Source organism: Lagopus leucura, unplaced genomic scaffold, assembly GCF_019238085.1.
Source record: "Lagopus leucura isolate 7727_CA_CO unplaced genomic scaffold, USGS_WTPT01 Super-Scaffold_100021, whole genome shotgun sequence".
Lineage (NCBI taxonomy): Eukaryota > Metazoa > Chordata > Aves > Galliformes > Phasianidae > Lagopus > Lagopus leucura.
This window is the reverse complement of record NW_024962274.1, coordinates 10,907,646-10,927,139: the sequence shown is the minus strand read 5'-3', so window position 1 is coordinate 10,927,139 and position 19,494 is coordinate 10,907,646. Positions and strand designations below refer to the sequence as shown.

At 60.2% G+C, this 19,494-nt stretch overlaps 3 protein-coding genes across 17 annotated transcripts in view; 1 reads left to right on the top strand and 2 right to left on the bottom strand.

Moving 5' to 3' along the window:
* The window catches only part of KIF1A (kinesin family member 1A), a 32,449-nt gene extending 22,096 nt beyond the window's left edge, over window positions 1–10,353 (bottom strand). For 7 of the 15 annotated variants that reach the window (XM_042878349.1, XM_042878352.1, XM_042878351.1 and 4 more), the window contains exons 1-15: window positions 10,293–10,353; window positions 7,561–7,703; window positions 4,892–4,968; window positions 4,621–4,800; window positions 4,193–4,258; window positions 3,904–4,082; window positions 3,541–3,652; window positions 3,303–3,380; window positions 2,966–3,031; window positions 2,627–2,644; window positions 2,276–2,351; window positions 2,112–2,190; window positions 1,783–1,925; window positions 1,410–1,436; window positions 9–142 (exon numbers count right to left, since the gene is read on the bottom strand). In XM_042878349.1, the coding sequence (XP_042734283.1) occupies window positions 9–142; window positions 1,410–1,436; window positions 1,783–1,925; window positions 2,112–2,190; window positions 2,276–2,351; window positions 2,627–2,644; window positions 2,966–3,031; window positions 3,303–3,380; window positions 3,541–3,652; window positions 3,904–4,082; window positions 4,193–4,258; window positions 4,621–4,800; window positions 4,892–4,968; window positions 7,561–7,666 (1,341 nt within the window). In that variant the 5' untranslated portion in view covers window positions 7,667–7,703; window positions 10,293–10,353. Of the gene's footprint in view, window positions 1–8; window positions 218–1,409; window positions 1,437–1,782; window positions 1,926–2,111; window positions 2,191–2,275; window positions 2,352–2,626; window positions 2,645–2,965; window positions 3,032–3,302; window positions 3,381–3,540; window positions 3,653–3,903; window positions 4,083–4,192; window positions 4,259–4,620; window positions 4,801–4,891; window positions 4,969–7,560; window positions 7,704–10,292 lie in introns of all 15 variants that reach the window. The other 8 variants (XM_042878350.1, XM_042878354.1, XM_042878355.1 and 5 more) reach the window with 2 other exon arrangements.
* A 2,014-nt stretch (window positions 10,354–12,367) lies between these two features.
* Window positions 12,368–15,523, top strand: AGXT (alanine--glyoxylate and serine--pyruvate aminotransferase). Its single transcript, XM_042878591.1, has 11 exons — window positions 12,368–12,643; window positions 12,716–12,908; window positions 13,088–13,152; window positions 13,220–13,320; window positions 13,393–13,463; window positions 13,599–13,683; window positions 13,866–13,961; window positions 14,272–14,341; window positions 14,473–14,568; window positions 14,690–14,818; window positions 15,131–15,523. Exons 1-11 carry the CDS (start codon window positions 12,407–12,409, stop codon window positions 15,236–15,238), a joined length of 1,251 nt encoding a protein of 416 aa, XP_042734525.1. The 5' UTR covers window positions 12,368–12,406; the 3' UTR covers window positions 15,239–15,523.
* MAB21L4 (mab-21 like 4) lies at window positions 15,413–19,240 on the bottom strand (the record flags this gene model as incomplete). Its single annotated transcript, XM_042878593.1, has 5 exons — window positions 15,413–15,826; window positions 16,056–16,412; window positions 17,341–17,494; window positions 17,875–18,097; window positions 18,361–19,240. Coding segments are annotated over 5 exons (1,707 nt in total), but the record flags the coding sequence as incomplete, so codon positions are not given.
* Window positions 19,241–19,494: the final 254 nt, after the last annotated feature.

Sequence of the window (19,494 nt, the reverse complement as noted above, 5' to 3'; positions counted from 1 at the left end):
CCTCCTACCTTGAGCCTTTCAATAGCTTCTTCGCTGCCTGGAGCAAACATGATGCGCTCATGGAGGCTGGCAACAGAGGCTGCGCGGCTGGAGAGAGCCGACAGGGAGGAAGAGGGGCTGATGCCAGCAATTGCGTTGGTCACTGTGGAGAGATTGTCATGGCGTTGGCTCAGCTCTGTCCCAATAGTGCCATTATTGTTCTCAAAGTCGGACACATCTACGGGTGGGGAAGGAGAGGGATGGGCCAGGGGAAGACACATGGACAGGAAGAAGGAAGAGAGAGAGAGAGAAGACAGAGACGAGAAAAGCTGTTGGAAAAAAAAAAAAGAGTGGCAAGAAGAAAGGCAGAAATTAAAATAAAAAGGCAGAGCATTGGCAGAGCAGATCAGCAGCAGTGCCCTGGGGCCACTGTCAGAAGCAGCTCAGGACCAGTCTGGGAGCCCTTCCTGGGCTGCTGGGGATGCTTTTTGATGACACGGTGCCTAAACCACCTTGCCCAAGCACATGTAGAATCCTGCCCCACGGCCCCAGATGAGCTGGGCTGGGAGCGAGGGGAATTTGGGGAAAGCAAGGAGAGGCAGGAGCCCCCACCCTACAAAGGGGACAAGGAGATAGGGACCTGTGTTCAGACTTCACTGCAGTCCAGCACCTCAAGCATCAGCAACCACCAGCTGCTGGTCTCATCTCCCAGCAGGATGCTTGCAGCTGCTGCTGCTGTGCAATCCATGTGGATGAGTCAACATCCCCTCTCCAGGGATGCTGGCCACTCCAATCCTCCCTGCTCCTAGGAGCCAGCCAGCTTCTAGGGAGAGAACCGTTTCGTCTGCCCAGGCACTACCAGGAGAGATGGTGTCACCCTCTGGCTGCTTGGGGACAGAAGCCCCATTACTTGGTGAAGTCTCCACCTTGAATTCACCCTGTTCCTCTGCTGTCCCCAGGATGATCCTCAGCAGAACCAGTCTCCGAGGTGTCCCAAGGCCACCCACATCACACCATGCCTGCCTGGCACCAGTTTGCCCTGGGAGCAGAGCCCATGCCTTCAGAAGCAGTGCCAGAAGCAGCAATCAGCCCAGCAGCAGCAGCAGCAGCAGCAGCAAGGAGAAGCATAGTTACAGCATGGGGAAAAGAGTCCTTGCGGTGACTGTAACACCAGGTCCCACCAGATGAATTTGCAGGACCTCACACTGCACTAAGTGTGCCCTGCACAAGGGAAGGGCATGATGGCAGTGCAGGGATACCCTTGTGCCAACCATTCCTGCGGGAGAGCACTGGGCTCTGCCCAGTTTGCCCTTTGCCAGCGCCCTGGGAGCAGCTGTGGGAGCTCTTCCCCATGCTGCACAAATGCTCCTTGGCACAGCCTACCCAAAGCAGAGAAGCAACACAGAGTACCAGTGACAGGCAATACACACATTTGGATCCTCCCGCAGCAGGGTGGGCTAAGAGAGAGAGACAGCGGGGGGAAGAAGACAAAGAAAACAGAACAAGAGTGGGTTCATCTAGGTAGGATTGACAACAGCCTGAAAGCACGGGGAGGAGAGGCCTTGGGGCCCCCAGCATCATCCCAGGCAGTGGGACACAGACTGTGGGGTGAGGAGGGCTCTGGAATGGCATATGCGGGGCTGGTCACAGATGTCCCAGCAGGGTGGTGACAAGGAGGGGACGTGCCATTCCTCACAGTGAGGTGGGCAATGAGATGGTCTGAGTGTGGAGCAGGACATGGGGCAGCTCTGGGAGCATCCCCACAAGATCCCAGAGCCTGGCTGTGCGCGGCGTGGTACCTACTGTCAATGATGTCCCCGAGCCCCTGGGCATAGAGAAGGTCACGCAGGCGGGCCACCTCATCCTTCAGCTCCCGGATCAGCTTGTTGTTGGGGTCCTCGTTGATGACAGCATTGCAGCGGATCTGCTTGGCGCGGTCGGCATATCTGGGGAGAGACAGGGCCCTGAGAAGGGTGGTTCGGCCAGAGGACCCGTGGCAGGGCATTGTCCCTCTTGTAGCGGCCTGCAGGCAGCCCTCACCTCTTCCCTGCTGAAGGGAAGGGACTCAGAGCACGAGGGAGCAGCTGGTCTTTGGAGACCTACCCGACCCCGGACCTCCTGCCAAAGCCTACCTTAATGTGCTGAGCGTCTCATCGTAGTTGATGTCAGCAGGGCTGAGCGCAGCGACCATGGCCGTCCTGGAGTTGCCTCCTGTTCAGACAGACATAACGTTTCAGTGAGCTGTGGTCCCCCCCAAGCCATACCCCCCAGACCCCACACAGCCTTGCAGCCTCACCCAGGTTCTCCCTTAGCAGCCAGGTCAGCACTGAGTCCCGGTATGGGATGAAATCTGTTTTCTTTTTCTTCTTGTTCTGGGGAGAGGGAGCAGAAGGTCAGGCTGTCAGACTGCCTGCTCTCTTTTTTGCTGAAATGTTCAGATCCCGCCTTCAAAATGCACTGCAAGGACTAGGAGGTGTCTAACAAGAGTCATGCATTGGCCAAGATGCTGAGGGATCAGCCTAACCCACAAGAGAAGCGTGAGTTGGGTCCATAGTGTCTCACCCCTACAGGGCTCAACTCATACCACCGCACAACCCACTTCCACTCCTCAAGAGACAAACCCACCCAGCCCCATCAGAGCACGCACCTTATTTGGCCCCGAATCCTGCAAAGAAAGCAGAAAAATTGTTTAGCTCTGTTGCAAATAGAAAGGAGCGGGGGAGGGAGGTGACAGTAAGCTGCTCCCCATCTCTTCACCCAGCATGGGATCCCAAGAACGAGCTGGCTCCAGCCAAGGGGGCTGGGCAGTGCAGGATAGGTTGGGATATATCTGCCCATCCCTGAGAGCTGGGAGTCTAGGTTCTGCATCCGCTTTGGAGATGGGAGCTTGGGTGCTTCATATCTGAGAGCTTGGGTGCCCAACCTCCCTTAGAGATGGGAATTTGGGTGCTCCATGGGGCTGTTTCCCCACACTCAGGCTACCTACCATTTCAGCCAGAGCAGAGATGACTTTTCCCAGTGTGGTCAAGGACTTGTTGATGTTTGCTCCTTCCTGATAGAGAGAAAAGCCCAAATCATTAGACCCTGTTTCAGAGCAGAGCTAAAGCCCAGCAGCCAAGGAGGATGAGGAAGCCCCGGTGCAGGGTGTGCAAACAGCAGCTGGTCTTACTGGGCAACCAGCAACTCTCAAGTGGAGCCTGTGGATCCTGCTTGACCTGGCACTGGGCAACTCAAAAAGTGTCAGTGTCCAGTGCAATGTGTGGGAAAAGGACAAGGAACACCTGGGGATGAGGGGCCTGGCACCACCACCATTCCACACTCACCTTCAGCCTTGTGCCCTTCGCGCCGGTTGAGTCAGCTCGCTCACTGCCAGCCAGGTCCACCAGGCTGATTTTGCTGACCTGCAGGCAGAGACAGAGCTGACAGCTGTAGCAGGCTCTGCACATGTTCAACACACCGGTACCCAACACCCAGCACCTTCCCAGTTGCTCTCCGTGGCCAACAGTGGCACAAAAAGCCCTCGCTGTGTCCTCTCGGGTTTCCCAGGGGCTCTGCTCTCACCTTCTCAGTGGTGATGTCCGTCTCGGCATCGTGCCGCTTCTGGGTGAAGATGATATTGAAGACAGCGTGCGAACGACTGCTGGTCTCATTCATGTTGGTGGCAGCCACCGTGCTGTGGGGAGAGGACAGAAGGCATGACACTCCGCAGGGGATGCCAGAGCAGTGATACTGGGGACAATTATGGGGCAGTGCAGTCAAGGCAGATCATATCTTGCCTCCTTTCTAGAGAAGCAGAGAGGCACCAAACTCTCACCCTGCCCCCAGCACCAGGGAAAGCTTTTCAGCCAACTTCAGCCCATGCACAAATATCTTGAGGTGCCTGCAAGCTCTTCAAGTCCCAGTGCTCTCCTTCACCCCACTCACCGGGCCTTGTTCCCCGAGTCCATCAGGTCCTGGATGTCATTGTAGGAGGTCACGGCCAGCTTGGAAAGGTCCTCCACATAGGGACCCATGAGGGGGTGCTCTCTCACCCGCAGGTTCCCCTTGTTCTTGGGGTTCAGGAGGTCTCTCACCCGCTCGCAGTAGATCTCCATGTAGCTCACCTGGGGACAGCATGCACAGGGCTCTGAGTTTCACTTGGAATTAATGATGTTGGTACACGGCCAACTCGCAGGGCCTCCAGCGTCCCACTCCCAGGAGGAGATGTGCCTACCTCCACGGAGTAGGACATGTTGTCATTGGTTGTGTCATTGATGCGGGAGAAGAGGTCCTCACACAGCTGCAGAGAGAAGAGTTGGGATGCTCAGCCCCGGGCAGAGGGATGCTCTGCAGTCCCCGTGACCCACAGATCATCTCCCCGGCTTGTCCCTCCCTCTGACTTCTTCCTTGGGCATCCTGCTCAGGTGTGAGACAGTTTTTCAGGTTGGGTATTAGGAAGGATTTCTTCTCAGAAAGAGCAGTGAGGCACTGCACAGCTGCACAGGGAGGTGGGCAGTCACCATCCCTGGAGGCGGTCAGAGCTGCAGAGATGTGGCACTGAGGGACGTGGGCAGTGGGCACAGTAAGGTGGGCTGGGATTGGACTTGGGACTCTGAGGGATCTTTTCCAACCTGAATGATTCTACGATTCACCAGGCAGTACCTGTGGGATGATGCCTTGCTGGTCCTTCTCCTGCTTCCCCATCATGGTGTAGGATTTGCCAGCACCAGTCTGCCCATAGGCAAAGATGCAGACGTTGTAGCCTTCGAAGGCATGCTGCAACATCTCCTCGCCGATGTCACGGTACACCTGCTTCTGAGATGCATAATTGATGTCTGCAGGCTGTGGAGAGGAGGAAGGAGAGAAGGAATCAGAGAAAGAGGTCATCCTGCTGCATCCCACTTCAGCTGGGTTCGGGCCCCCTGCTGCTTACCGTGGTGTGGGACCAGTAGGAATAGTCAAAGCTGAAGCTTTTGGGTGTCTCTTTGGGCTGCTTCGGGTTCAGGATAGCTGGGGGCAGACAGAGAGAGATGTGATGAAACCAGGTGGCAGCACCACATCCCACAACCGAGTGGGCTGCAATGGGCTCATTCCTATATCCCCATTGGGATGGAAACTGGGGACAGGCAGGAGGGCAAAGCCTTGTGCGGGTGAGCGGCTCCCTCTATTGGGCTCCCTCCTGCCCCATTACACCGTGGGGACAGCTCAGGGTCACAGCCCCGACCCCCTACAGCCACCCTTGGGGACTTGGAGCAGTGCTCCCAGCCCCCTCCTGCTCACTGCTTTATTTTGGTACCTTATCCTCCCTGCAGCAGCAGGGTGATTAATGCCCTGTGTTAAACCGCCAGCAGAAACAAGAGCCTGCTTTTTCCCATCCCCTGGTGAAAAGGATGTTGCCATGGAAATTAGAGACTGCATCACTTCTCTTTCTCACTTGCTCAACGCTTTTTTTTCTTTTTTTTTTTTTTCCTCCCCCACCCCGTGGAGTGTTTATGATGCTTTTTATTTTCTTCTGAAATAACCGACACTCATAGAGATGCGTCAGAAGAAACCCAAACCAGGAGGGCAGTCACGGGACGCAGCGCTCAGCAATCGCCGCTGACATTGAGATGCCCTTGCAACATGCGCAGGGCTGTGTGGGGAGGGGGGGAAACAGCCCCCAGCGTGGGGCACCCAGCCCCCACGAAGAGCTCTGCCAGCATGCAGCGGTGGCAGTGGGACCACAGTGCTCCCTGTCACTGCTGCGGGGCTGGGAGCTTACTGAGCAGCTGGGAGGGTGCTGCACAAACCATGGTGGGTTCTGCAACCCCAATCCCAGTGGGTTCTGCAACTCAAATTTCAATGGGTTCTTCAGCCCAAATTCCAATGGATCTCCCCCAGAGGAGGATGCCCCATCGCCATCCCATCGCCCATCCGCCTGCCCCACGCAGGTGACTGCAGCTCTGCCCACATGGCACAATCACCCCAAGTGCTCCAAGTTTGGAATGGGGTGAGAAAGCACCCAGTGCAAACATGAGGACACCACAACCACTGCTGTGCTTGATACAACCCAGGTCCTAAATTAATGATGAAGTCTTCTCATGAACAGCGGGGTCGCTAGGGAACGGGCTTTGCCATACTGAATTGGCAGCGTGTCCTTGACCTGTCACCACAAAGGTGACAAAGGAGGGGTCAGGACCAAGACCTGCAGTGAGAAGGAGCTGGCATGGAAAGGACGCTGCATGTCGCAGTGCTGTCAGTGCCGGGCGCAGGGCTGGGAGCAGCGGGGATGGCACCAAGCAGCTCTGTGTGTCCCAGCTGCAGATACCCAGCTGGCGGGGGGGGGCACGGCCCCAGCATGGCCAGTGGCTGGGAAATGGGGAAATGCACTGCGGCTCTGTGGGTCTCCCATCCTGTCCCATCCCCTAAGCTGAGATGCTCTCCATGCCCCTTTTTTCACCCTGGTTATTTGCCACCAAGGAGATGGACGTGCTGGACATTCTCGGAGGTCTTTTCCAACCTCTATGATTCTATGATGGGGAGAAAAAGGTACGGGCAAGAGGGAGGAGGAGAGCATCTGGAGATGTCGCTTATCTTTGCCACACATAAGTACTGAACTGGACAAAGCAGAATGAAATTAATCCCCATATTTTGAAGCCCCATGTTTTGCCATGACAACAGAGATGTCAGGCCTCAGGCTGGGATAAAGCTCCAGAGAGCAGACATCAGTGTGGGGAAGCACCTGGAAAAGCACCGTGGGCGGCAGTGCCTGCAGGGCTCCTCCAGCCCCAGCCCGTGGCTATTCAGTGCCACGCTGCCCTCAGGAATGGCAATGGGCTGTGGGAAGGAGGCCGGGGTCCCCGTGGCAATGCTGCAGTGGAACAAAGCAGCAGTGTTGGCAGGCAGGGTAGGTCACCGTGAGCCAAGAAGTATGAGGGAGGGGGGCTGGAAATTGGGGAACAAGGGCTGCGGGAAGGACTGGCTCCTCCGCTCCCATCCCCCTGCCCTGCACCCAGCAGGGCGCGATGAATTCTGCTGAATGAGTTATGCAGAGCGCAGAGCCGCGCCGCTACACCATTCTGCAGCTGACCCTGGGGAGGGGGAGAGGCTGCGAGAGGACCTTCCGCCCCACCAACCGCATTCAGCTTCGGCTTCGCTGCCGGGCAGGGGCTGCCCCAGGCCGTCACGCTCCATCGGCGAGAGGGGCTCAGCACGACTCCAGGAGCAGCGCGGCCCCACACAGCCCCCCCCAGTGGGATCAGCCCATGCTTTGTTCATTCATCGCCTGACGCCGCGGGCGAGGAAAAGCTCGCCGTCAGCAAAGGGCCGGCGGGAGCTGCACTGCCCACACCGGGACCTGCCAGACGTCCCCACACGTCACGCTGCAGCGTCCTTTGCTGGCGGTGTGTGCCATGGGGGTGGCTGGCACCGGCTCTGCCAGTGACGCAGGGAGCTGGGAGTTATTTTAGGTGCTGTCCCATCTGCATGCTTCCAGAGCCAAAGAGGAGGGATGTAGGGCACCGTTTCCCCACCATCGCGTGGTGTCAACCCCTGCTCTGCTCCCTGCAAGCCGAGCAAACCCCGCTCCCGCAGTGCACGGGGGGCTCACGATGCCATACTCACTGGTGGTGCTTCCTGACATCTGGATGATGCATTTGGACTCCCGGCTCATCTCGCGGGAGTTGAAGGGCCGCACACGCACCGCCACTTTGACGGATGCTCCCGCCATGGCGCCGGCTGGGATGGGTGCTGCTAACGGAGCTGTCCTGTGGGGCGAGAAGGAGGAGTTAGGGGAGCTCCCACCTCCGGGCCCTGAGTCGAGGTGAGCCAAGAGCATCACCCAGCCACCTGCAGCATCCCTTGGATGGAAGGGGACACGGCGCCTGCAGGTGGGGGCAGGACAGCTGTCTCACCTCGAGGTGCTGATCCCATGGAGTGAGCACCCCTTTGCCCTTCATGTGCCCATCCACACAGCTTCCAGCCCCCAGCCCAAAAGGGAGGAAAACCCTTTGACTCGAGGGCAGACAGTGGGAGGAGGGCATTGCACAAAAACATTGCGGTTTCTCAGTGCCCCATGGTTGGCTGCTGCCCTGCCCTGTGCACTCAATAGCTATTTTCTGCTCCATCTCACTAAGCCAGCAATCAATGGTCTCAGCAGCAAAGGGCAACCCTGCCAGCAGGGCCCCAGTGGCTCCCAGGAATGCAGCAGGGGCCTTGGGATGCTTGCCCCAGGGAGGTGCAAATGGACGAGCGCCAGTCCCACTTCGCTTCCTCGGATGTCAGAAGCCAGAGCGGTGTGTTGGGCCCTGAACACAGAATGGGCTTTCACATGGAAAAAGAACAGCTCAGTTTGTGGAAAACGAAGAAAGGGCAGAAGAAAACCCACAGGACGGTCCCGAGAGAAGGGCACCGCTTTAAAACCCTTTGGGTGTTAGTCCAAGGGGAGGCAAAATCCACGATACTCTGCCCAAGGGTGGGTATGTGCGTGGTGCAGTGAGAAATCCACAGCCAGAAGGCACGACAAATGTGGTGCTGCCTTTGGGGAATGCTTTGCCCGTGTTAAAGGTGCACTGCATCCCTGCAGGAGGAGTGCATGGCTGCTTGGGCTTACCAAAACCCCACTCACTGCATCCCACTGGATGCCAAGCCCCAGCACCTGTTCTCAGGCTGCACTCAGCTCTATTTCCAGCGCATTGCCAGCAGCACCCTGGGCCCAGTGAGCACGATGCACACACGCCTCTGCATCCCCCATCCTGCTGCTTCCTTGGATCGAGGGATATAAAAAATAAATGTGACCAAAGGGAAAGAACAAGCTACCGCAGAGCCACGCCAAGGCGCCGGGCTCCATTTTCTGTCTCGGAGCAACTCCGTCCATTTCATTTCCTTGCTGCCATCCCCTCCCGGCCCAATCCCTGTGCCTGGGGCCACTGCCTGCCTAATCCGCTGCCTTCGAGAGAAATCCGATAACGCAAGGCCGGCGCCGCTGGGAGCGGTCCAGCGGGTGGGAAGCAGGGAGGGAGGCTCTCACGTGGCTGTCGTGTCCCCAGCGCATCCCCTCCCCGCAGAGCTCCATCGCAGGAGCAGCCCGATGGCCACAGAGCAACAATTAATGGGATCAGCCAAGATTAATTGAGCGGGGATTAGATGAAGGGATTAGATAAACCCAAGGCGGCGCTGCCACACCCCGTGCTGCCATCCCATCAAGGTGACAGCAGGATGCCCTGCCACCATCCTTTCTCATCCCATCCCATCAGGATGCTGCAGGATCACCATGCCACCTTCAGCAGAAACCCATCCCCTGGAGGATGCTGTGGTTCTGATGACATCAACCACAAAGCGTTGGGTGTTCTGCTGCCCCACATCCCCACGGGTTCCCTCCTGCTGGGGTCACACCCTATGGGGCTGAGGACTGCTTCCCACTACCTCAATGACATGACACATCCGGGGCCTTGCCACCTGCCCCTCCCAGGTCAGTGTAAGAGCCTTGTGCCTCTGTCAGCCGCCCGGCCCCTGGGATCACTTTTCCTTTCTGATGGATGGTAGCTGTGGCATCTCTCTGACCTCCACCTGTCCCAGGCCAGCCAAAAACCCTGGGGAAGGGCTATTGTTCCCAGTCACATTCATTAGGACACCCATCTCGCGTCCCCAGCCCAGCCTTGCACAAGGGCCGTGACGGTGCAGTTTTCAGCATGCAGCGCAGGCGGGCTGGGATCGCCCATCCCTGAGCTCCGAGGGGGCACTCAGGGCTGGTGGCTGCATGCCATGCTCTGTGCCACCTGCCCTGCCCCTCTCGGGTGTCGGGGCATCGCAGCTCCGCAACGCGGATCGAATACAACGTGCAGGTGGTGATGCGAAGGCTGCGGGCCCGCGGGGAGCTGCGGCCACCGCTGTGCCACCTCAGCCAAGATGGAGGGCAGCGCGGGGCCGGGGGAGGAGGACAAAGGGGCGGCCGAGCTCCGTGCCAGCCGCCCCCTCCCACCGTCCGAAGCCGCCAGCGCTGTCCGCGGGGACGCGGCGGCCGCCCCAAGGTCAGCGGTGCCACGCGCGGATCTCCGCCGCCTCCCGGGGCCGCCGCCGTTTCGCCCCGAAGCGTAACGATGACGGCGCAGGAGCCCCGCAGCCCCGCACCTGCCGCCCCCGGGGCATCGCCCCCCCCCCCCCCGCCGGCTGCTGGGGGACGCCGCGGCGGCTCCGTGCCCGCCGTGCCCGCCGTGCCCTCTGCCCCCCCCGCCCCGTGCCCGCACGGCGGCGGACAGCAGCCCGCAGCCCCCCGCTGCCCCTCTGCGCCCCGACGGGGCGGCGGCCGCAGCCCCTCCCGAAGGGGTCCCGCGCGGTGCCGGTGCCGCCGCCCCTACCTGTGCCCGTGGGCGGCGGGGCGCTGCGCTCAGCCGCTCAGCACCGGCATGGGGCCGGCGCCGGTGGGGATGCCGCTACCGGTACCGCTGCCGATGCCGATGCCGGTGCGGGCGGTGTCGGCCCCGCCCCTGCGGTCCCGCCCTGCCCCGCCTCACCCCCGCGCTCCCATTGGCCGCCGCCGCCCGGGGCGGTGACGTCACCGCATCCCACCCCAACACCACCCCCGGCCCCGCGCTGCGGATCCGCCGCAAGGGCGCGGGGAGAGGCGGGACCCGCGTCACCATGGCAACCGGCACCTCGGCAACGGGCGCCTGGCAACCGTCGCTCGGCAACAGGCGCCACGGCAACCGCCCCCCCTCCCCGTGCGCGGAGCCTCCGCCCTGTCGGCTGCCTGACCCGGGGGGGCTGCGGGCCCCCGCCCGGTCCCGTGTGCAGCCGAGCCGGAGGGCTCCCCGGGGACGGGCAGGAGAGGCCGTGGGCCGGGCGGTGATGCCGGGACTCGGTGCCATGCGCACCCCTTGTCCCAGCCCCGTGAGTGCCACAGAATCATAAGATCGTAGAATAATTAAGGTTGGAACCACCAATAATATCATTCAGCCCAACCACCAACCGGCACCTGTGACGGCTGACCACGTCCCTCAGCGTGACATCCAGCCTCTTCTCGGACACCTCCAGGGACGGTGACCCCACCTCCCTGTGCAGCTGTGCCAGTGCCTCACTGCTCTTTCTGAGAAGAAATGTTTCCTAATACCCAACCTGGTACAGCTCGAGGCCATCACCTCTCATCCCATTTCTGTTACCCAGAGCAGAGGCCAGTCCCTCCCCTCACTACAGCCTCCTCTCAGGGAGCGGCAGAGAGCAGTGATGTTCCCCCTGAGCCAACAGCCCCAGGTGTTTTTGCTCCCCGCAGCTTTCCACCCACTCTGCCCCAAGCCTGTGGCATTGCCCTGCGTTGTTGTGGCCAAAGTGCAGGATCTGGCATTTGGTCTTGTTGACCTTCCTCCCACTGGCCTCAGCCCAGTGATCCAACCTGTCCAGGTCCCTCTGCAGGGCCTTCCTACCCCCAGGCAGATGGACGCTGCCCCCAACTTGGTGTCATCTGCAAGCCTACTGAGGGTGCACTCCATCCCCTCGTCCAGATCACAAATAAAGACATTGAACAGCACGGCTCCTAGGACCAACACCACCCATGACCAGCTGCCTGGTCATGACCACCTGGAACGCCACCCACGACCAGCTGCCAGCTGGATCTCAGTCCATCCACCACCACTCCCTGGGCCCAGCTCTCCAGTTCTTTACCCCACAACACATGTACCTGTCCCAGTCACTGCTGTTGCTTCTCCAGGAGAATGCTGTGGGAGAGAGCCAAAGGCTTTGCTGAAGTCTACGTAGATTACATCCGCAGCCTTTCCCTCATCCACCACCTGGGTCAGCCGGTCATAGGAGATCAGGTTGTTTAGACAGGACCTGCCTGTCATGAAGCCATGCTGGCTGGGCCTGATCCCCCGGTTGTCCTGCATATGCCATCTGATCTCACTCAGTGATCTGCTCCTCAACCTTCCCTGGCGCTGAGTTCAGGCAGACACATCTGTGACACATCCCCAGATCCTCCTTATGACCCTTCTTGTAGGTGTGTGTCACATTAGCAGTCTTCAGTCACCTGAGACCTCCCCAGCTGACCAGGACCACTGATAAGATGATGGAAAGCAGCTTGGCAAGCACCTTACCAGCTCTCTCAGCAATCCCAGGTGGGTCCCAACAGCCCCACAGACTTGGTACAGCCCAGGTGAGGCAGCAGGTTGCTGTTTCCTTCTGAATGTGGGGTTTTGTTCTGCTCCCCACACCCAGGGGGCTGAATACCTTGAGTTTTACTGGCCTGACTATTAAAGACAGACGTAAAGAAGGCATTGAGAACCTCAGCCTTATCCTCAGTGACAACATTCCTCGCTACGGCCCCGATACGGCTGACGGAGCCCTGTGTGAGGCACTGCATCCCATGACCACCCCAAGAGGACACTGCTGAGCACACTGTGCTGCTGGTGGCACATTAACTGGATGGGAGGCGGCGGGGGCAGAGTCCGGCGGTCAGTGTCCGTGGAGCCGTGGGCAGGGGATGCACCGTGCCGCAGTGCTGCCGATATCCACCGCTGCTCTCCTGCGGGCTCGCAGTGCAGCTGGCTGTGCCATGGCTGCTTCTGCACCTCGTGTTCCCCCACCTCGGGAGCTGCTGCGGCCGCTGGCCGTGCCCCACCGGCTGCTGCTGGGGCCGGGGCCCAGCAATGTGTCCCCCCGAGTGCGGGCAGCCGGTGGCCAGCAGATCCTGGGCCACATGCACCCCGAGGTGCTGCAGGTGAGTGGCTCTGCCAGGCTGCCCACACCTCCTGCATTGCAGGGCTGACAGCGGTGCTGGTCCTCATCTCAGGTGATGGATGAGATCAAGGCGGGCATCCAGTATGCCTTCCAGACACAGAACCGACTCACGTTGGCCATCAGCGGCAGCGGGCACTGCGCCATGGAGGCTGCCCTCACCAACCTGCTGGAGAGCAGTGACACTGTGCTGGTGGGCGTCAACGGCATCTGGGGACAGCGCGCAGCTGACATCGCCAGGAGGCTGGGTATGATTGCTTATGGGCGAGGTGACAGCGTGAGCCCTGCAGCAGGGGGCCCGCTGCTCCCACCCAGGTGATGGGAAACAGCAGAGAGCTCGGGTTTTATGGGGTGGCACCCTCAGGGTGGTTTATGGCAGACCCCCGATAATGCTTGCCCAAAACTCCCCATCCCTCTGCACACCCAGGAGCCAAGGTCCATGAGCTGCTGAAGCCTCTGGGCGAGTACTTCACCCTGCAGGACATTCAGGAGGTGTGTGCCACCCGTGGGGTGCCGGGACTGAGCCCCCTCTGGGCACTCACCTCGCTGTTCCCACTAGGGCCTGGTACAGCACAAACCCTCAGTGATCTTCATCACCCATGGCGAGTCCTCCACGGGGGTCCTGCAGCCGCTGGAGGGTCTGGGCGAGCTGTGCCACCGGTCAGTGTGCCTGGGGACCCCACCAGGGCTGGGCTGCAGGGGACTGTGGGGCTGAGCTCTGTCTCCCTCCAGGCACAGCTGCCTGCTGCTTGTGGATGCAGTGGCATCGCTCGGGGGAGCGCCCATCCTCATGGACCAGCAGGGTGAGAGCCGCAGTGCTAGTGTGGCACAGGGGTCCCTGTGTGCCCCCACACCAGCATATGTGCTGTGTGCCCTGTGTTTCCCACTGGCAATGGGACACAGAGTCCTGCTCAGAGCCCTTGGTCTCTCCCATGCAGGGATTGATGTACTGTACACGGGGTCCCAGAAAGTCCTCAGTGCCCCCCCTGGCAGCTCTCCCATCTCATTCAGTGAGCGAGCAAGGTAAGGGCAGCCCCGTCCCAGCAGGGCCGGGGGCACAGGTAGCTTCAGGACCTCCTCCTTGGCCACATCCCCTGGCTGCAATGCCAACCCAGTGCTTGCTTTGGGCTCCATGCTCCAGGGACAGCAGTGGGTAGAGGGCTTTCCCTTCCACGGGGCAGCACTCAAGCCCTGCGTTCTGCCAGGGAGAAGATGCTGAGGAGGAAGACGAGGCCCCCATCCTTCTACCTGGACATGGGCTATCTGGCAAACTACTGGGGCTGCAATGGCGAGCCACGCATGTGAGGGCAGGCTGTACCCAGACAGGAGGCTGTGGCTGTCCCACCACATAACTAACCCTAACCCTAAATCTATCCTCCCTTGTCCCCAAAGCCCCCCACCTTATCCAATTGCTTTGCTCCATTTGCATTTCTTCTCCTTACTCCCAAAACAGCCCCTTTGCCCCAGCTTTGCATCTCTGCCCAGGTCCCCTCCCCAGGAATTGTGGAGCTCTGCCATTGCTCCCCACCTCTCCCCACCTCACAGAACCATGTGCCTGCCCGAGGGGCTCACAGGGGCTGAACCTGCCCTGGGGACCCCTGAATTTTGCAGGTACCACCACACGGTGCCCATCAGCAGCATCTTCTGCCTGCGGGAGGCCTTGGCCATGCTGGCAGAGCAGGTGAGCTGGGCACAGGGACAGCTGAGCTGGGCCATGCCTGTGTTACATCAGGGTTTGAGGAGCAGATGTTGCCCAGCTGTTGGTGGTGGCATGGGACATTCAGGCAGGGGACATCTATTCTGTGCTGCCAGGGCCTGGAGAACTCGTGGGAGCAGCACCGGGCTGTCTACACCCGCCTGTGCCAGGGGCTGCAGGATCTGGGGCTGGAGCTCTTCGTGAAGGAGGAAGTAAGTGCAGGATCTGGGCACAGCCCTGCACAGCTCAGAGCTTCCCTGGTGCTGCAGAGGGACCCCAGTCTGGGGAAGCGGATAGGAGATGCGGCTCCAACCCTGTGCCTTTCCTCCCCAGGCAGCGCGGCTGCCCACTGTCACCACCATCAGGGTGCCTGAAGGCTACAACTGGAAGGAGATCACAGACTTCCTGATGGATAAACACAGCATTGAGATCGCTGGGGGCCTAGGCCCCACTGCAGGCAAGGTGGGCAGTGTGCTCCCCTTCCCTAAGTCAACACGAGGCTGTGGCCATCAGCAGTGCAACACGAAATTGATACAGGGCTGTGCATCCTGCTGCCTGTGCAGCAACACTCCTTGCCACGTAGAATTGCACATAATTGAGTAGCTGCACACATAATTAATTAGTAGGGTAACGTATCTTTATCATGACAGAGAGGAAATGAGGGTTAAATAGGAACAGACTGGGACGCTCACACGTGTGCCCATACAGCTTGTTGTGTGCCCCACATGAGGCCGGAAGGTGGGTGCTGCAGGGAAACCTGCCCTTCTCCTCCAGGTGCTGCGGATCGGCTTCATGGGCTACAACGCAACCCAGGACAACGTGGACCGCCTGCTGCGGGCCCTGCGAGACGCCCTGCAGCACTGCCAGCATAGCAGGCTGTGAGCAAATGCCCACAGGGAGCAGCACATCGGCAGGACACGGCACAGAGGTGGCCAACAGCCTTCTTGCTTTTCCCAGTGCCCTGCTCCCCATCCTGCCTGGCCCCGGGGTTCAGCAGCCCAATGTGGTGGGGGGGAGGGAGGCAGGATCCAGCCGCAGCCCTCCTCCCCTCCCATCTTTTCCATCACTGTCACCACAACCCATCTGCTGCTGCAGACGCCTGCTGCTCCCCAGTGCCACCATTCCTGAATAAAGCCACGCAGCTCCATGCTGCTCCCCTGCCCTGCAGCTTGCCTGGACTCGCTGAGATCCAAGAGGAAAGGTGCAGCTGCAGGAAGCTCTGCAAAGTCCCAGCATGGGGAGAGAGGCAGAGCTGGGCTAGTTCCTACCAATCTTTGGATCAGAAAGATTTCTTTGCTTCCCAAAAAAGCCTGGGGTTCCCCACAGCCTGGGTTCCCCTCGCCCCATGGCGAGCACAGGAGTGGCAGTGAGTCCCACTCAGCCCTGCAGTGGGATGTCTCTGCGGAGCTTGGTGAGGAGCTGGGACATGGCTGAGCAGCGCGTGGCATCCTGGATGTGGTACACCTGCAGCTAAGCAGAGACATGGGTGGTGAGGGAGCGGACCCCCTGCAGCACTGCCATCATCACACAACTGCTGCAGGCTACAGAAGGGCAGGCAGCACATAGTAGCTTAGGGCAGGAGGTTTGGGGATGAACCCTGTGCTGCCCAGCCAATTTCAGGCATCGCTGAAGCTCTGCCCTGTGCCTGTGAGAACAGCTGAGTGCAGAGCCAGGGGTCTCAGCATTCCCTCCCAGTTACCTGGCTGAGCAGGACGTCAAAATAGGCCGTGTCCCAGTATGCCCCATCCTTGGCAGGGAGCTGCAGGAGGGCTCGGAGGGCTGGGTCTGCCTGCACGCCATCGGCACGCGTCGGGAGGCCGAAGTGGAAGCGGAGGAAGCGTGCAGGGTCCCATGCAAAGGCCTCCACCTTGGGGTAGAGCGAGGCCAGGTGGTGTGGATCCCCCTGGAAAAGGTTCTGCTCCGGGTGCAGGAAGTGGGGCAGGCGCTGTGTGGCCAGGCAGCGCAGGAGGACCACCAGCAGCCTGTAGACAGAGCCCTCCAGGTCCTGCCAATCCTCAGGAGAGGGAAACAGCTCCGTGCTCCACAGCAGCACCATCTACAAAGGGGGAAGTGCAGGATATTCCTGGGGGAAGCCCATGCACCTTCACATCCCCAAGGCCACTCCGCAGCCAGACCCGGTGCTCAGCCCAGCATCACACCTGCCTGTCCTCGTGTTCACATCTGGAGCTTTTCCTTTGCTCCCTTAAGAGATGGCACCTAGGGAGCAGCTCTGAAAGGATGCACACAGGCTCCCCACAGGTGTGAAATATTAACATGCTCCAGCTGCCTCAGCACTGTGCTGGGGAGGGGCCCGTCCGTGACTTCCAGAAGCACATCACAACAGGAGGCAGGTACAGCCCAGCACCGACCTCTATGTGCCCAGCCAGGCATGCAGGAAGGAGCTGCCCCTCGTGCTGGGGCCCCAGAGCTGATCACATCCGTGTGACAGCAGCGATGTGCTGGGGCTGCTGCCTTTGCTCTCTCATCAGTGAGAGAGGAGTTTTGAGGCTCCAGCCAAGCAGAAAACCTGAGCAAAAGCCTGCACTCAGCCTGCATTTCTCCAGAAGCCCACAGGAGGTGCTTTGTGAAGGATAAACATGCGCTGGGCTTTTTTTTTTTTTTTTTTTTTTTTTCCCCTTAAACGTCAAAGAACACGACATGAAATAAAACCTGTTGGATTCGGGTTGCTTTGGGCTGGGGCCGCGTTCTCCACCTCCGCCCTGGCAGAGCGGGCTGCAATTGCGACAGCGGAGCCGTCCCCGGCACAGCCCCTTCCCAACCAGCGTCACCATTTGGCAGGGGCCCAAAGTTCCAAAAACAGGTTGGGTGGAGAGACAGGGCCTCGTCAGATCCAAAAATGGGCACCTCCCGGTGCACCGGGGTGCAGGACAACCCATGGCACGGCTGGCATAGCCCATCCTACTCCACACATGGCTTTGGTCCCTCCGGGTTTTTGGGACATTCCTCCCTCTGGCAGGACCTACCTTCAGGTGGTTGAAGGTGAGACCGTCCCTCCCGTCCTCCTCCCTCCAGTCCTGGCTGCGGAGCTGCTCCAGCAGGCGCAGGCTGTCTAGCCGGGGTCCTTGCAGTGTGTCCACGGCCCAGAGCAGCTTCAGGATGGGGAGGTGGGTAGAGAGCCTGGGGAGGAAGCAGTGAGCTGCTGGGGAGGCTAAAGAGGGTGCAGCAGCTCACTCCAGGCGTGCAGCATCCTGGTCTCAACTCTGCTGAGCAGGGGATGTGCAGGGTGTGGGCAGCTCCTGCCCTCCCAGCACGGACATAGGTGGGGTGCAGCAGGGCTGTGCTCCTCAACACACCAGCCCCACCTGTGTTAGACAACCAGTGTGAGCCTGAAATTAGCCTGGGCTGGTCCAGCTGGATGCTCGGCCCCTCCTTGTGGCTGGGTGCAGGGTACATGCCACCTTGGCCCTTCTCAGCTCTGCTGTCAGTCACCCAAATTGTATGCAAAGCTCTAGAACAACTCTACCATTGTGGCACTGCTGCGTGCCAGGGCTGCTCACCTCCAGCAGTGTTTGGAGGCTGGGACAAAGTGAGCATCGCCGGTGGCCTTTTGGAGGGTGCCCTCGGGGAAGCCGCGGTCGTGCTGCCTCCCATCCAGCCCTGGGGTCTCCTGCAGCCTCCTGACCACCGGGACCACATCAAAGCGGATGGTTCTCCAGCCACCACGCACCAACAGGGACAGCTCCGTGGCGTCTTCCTTCAGATTTTCAGCACTGAGGTCACCTGGTGACAAGCGGGGAGGAGGTGAGGAGGTCACCACAGCTGGTCCTGCAGGCTGAGAGGGTGTGCACCACAGCATTCAAGGGCCCTCCCACCCCGCTCCATTCAGCCCTTCCCAACTCTGCGGTTTGGCCGTGGTTCCCTAGCAAATGCCATCTCCAAACCTCACTGGGGTCGTTTTTGGCACGGAGGAGCAGCTGTGTGGGCACAGTGTGTTAGAAGCTGAGGGAGGCGGGGATAGTGCAGATGGAGAGAGCGGTACGCACCTGGCTGCAGGAGGGAGCGGCGCTGGCACTGCACAATGGCTGACACAAGGAGCTCTTTCAGGCGCTGCAGGACTTTGCCCGGTGCCAGGCACCGTACCTGCTCCATCCCACCCGTGGTGCACATGCTGGTCCAGTCCCCTGCTCCAGTCACCGCAGAGGGCACCTCGAGGCTGCAGGCACCCAGGTGCCTGTGTCCCGTGCTCCCGGTGTCCGTGGGCTGGCACGGCTGCACCTGCAAGGCATCCCCATCGATGCGCAGCGGCACCTCCACCACGACGGCATCCTCGGAGGCGCACAGCACAAACTCGAAGGCTTCCAGGTTCCTGGAGTAGTCCACCAGGAAGCGGGGCTCTTCGGCGTGGACGTGCTCCAGCAAGGTCAGCAGGATGTCCTCGGCTTGCTGGAAATGCTGCACCCGCTGCCCCTGACGGGACGCGACCACCTCCAGGCAGCTGCGCCAGCGGCACCCACCCGCTGCCATGGCTGGGGCTGCACGGCTGTGAGCACAGAGCTCCGTGGGAGGGAGGGCGGGGAGGGAGCGAGTGCTGGGCGGGGGGAACCCCGGCTGAGGAGTGGCACCTGGGCGAGAGCCGGGGCGAGCCAAGGGCAGGGCAGCAGCTGGAGATGGAGCTGCGCTGTCTTCGCCTCTGCCGCCCTGCGGTGTGCTTGGCCTCGTGCGACTTGGTATGACCATCGCTTGTACTCGGCTCTGGTGAGACTGCACCTCAGCCCTGACGTTGCTGCCCATAGAAGTGTGGCTGTCCCATCCCTGCAGGTGCTCAGGGCCGGGCTGGATGGGGCCCTGGGAGCCTGACCTGGTGGGGGGCATCCAGCCCACAGCAGGGAGTTGGAACTTGGTGGGCTGTAAGGTCCCTTCCAACCCAACCGTTCTATGATTCTATAAAGTGAGCACAGATCCTCCACATTCCCAAAGTGTCTCAGGATCCTTTAGGAGAGGCTTTCCTAGGCAGGGGCATGCAGCGGAGAGTGCTGATAGGGTCCATGAACCCATGGGCTGATACAGAACATGGCTGCAGCTAGGGCTGCCCAGGGGCGAGATGGAGATGTGCAGAAGGAGCAGGACTGCTTGTGCTGCAGCACCTGCTGCAATCCACCTGGAAAGCCCTTGGGAGC

Coding starts and splice junctions, on each gene's coding strand:
- AGXT (XM_042878591.1), top strand. CDS start 12,407: ATGCACCGTGCCGCAGTGCTGCCGATATCCACCGCTGCTCTCCTGCGG. Junction 13,464..13,598: donor CATCCTCATGGACCAGCAGG/GTGAGAGCCGCA, acceptor TCTCCCATGCAG/GGATTGATGTACTGTACACG. Junction 13,684..13,865: donor TCATTCAGTGAGCGAGCAAG/GTAAGGGCAGCC, acceptor GCGTTCTGCCAG/GGAGAAGATGCTGAGGAGGA.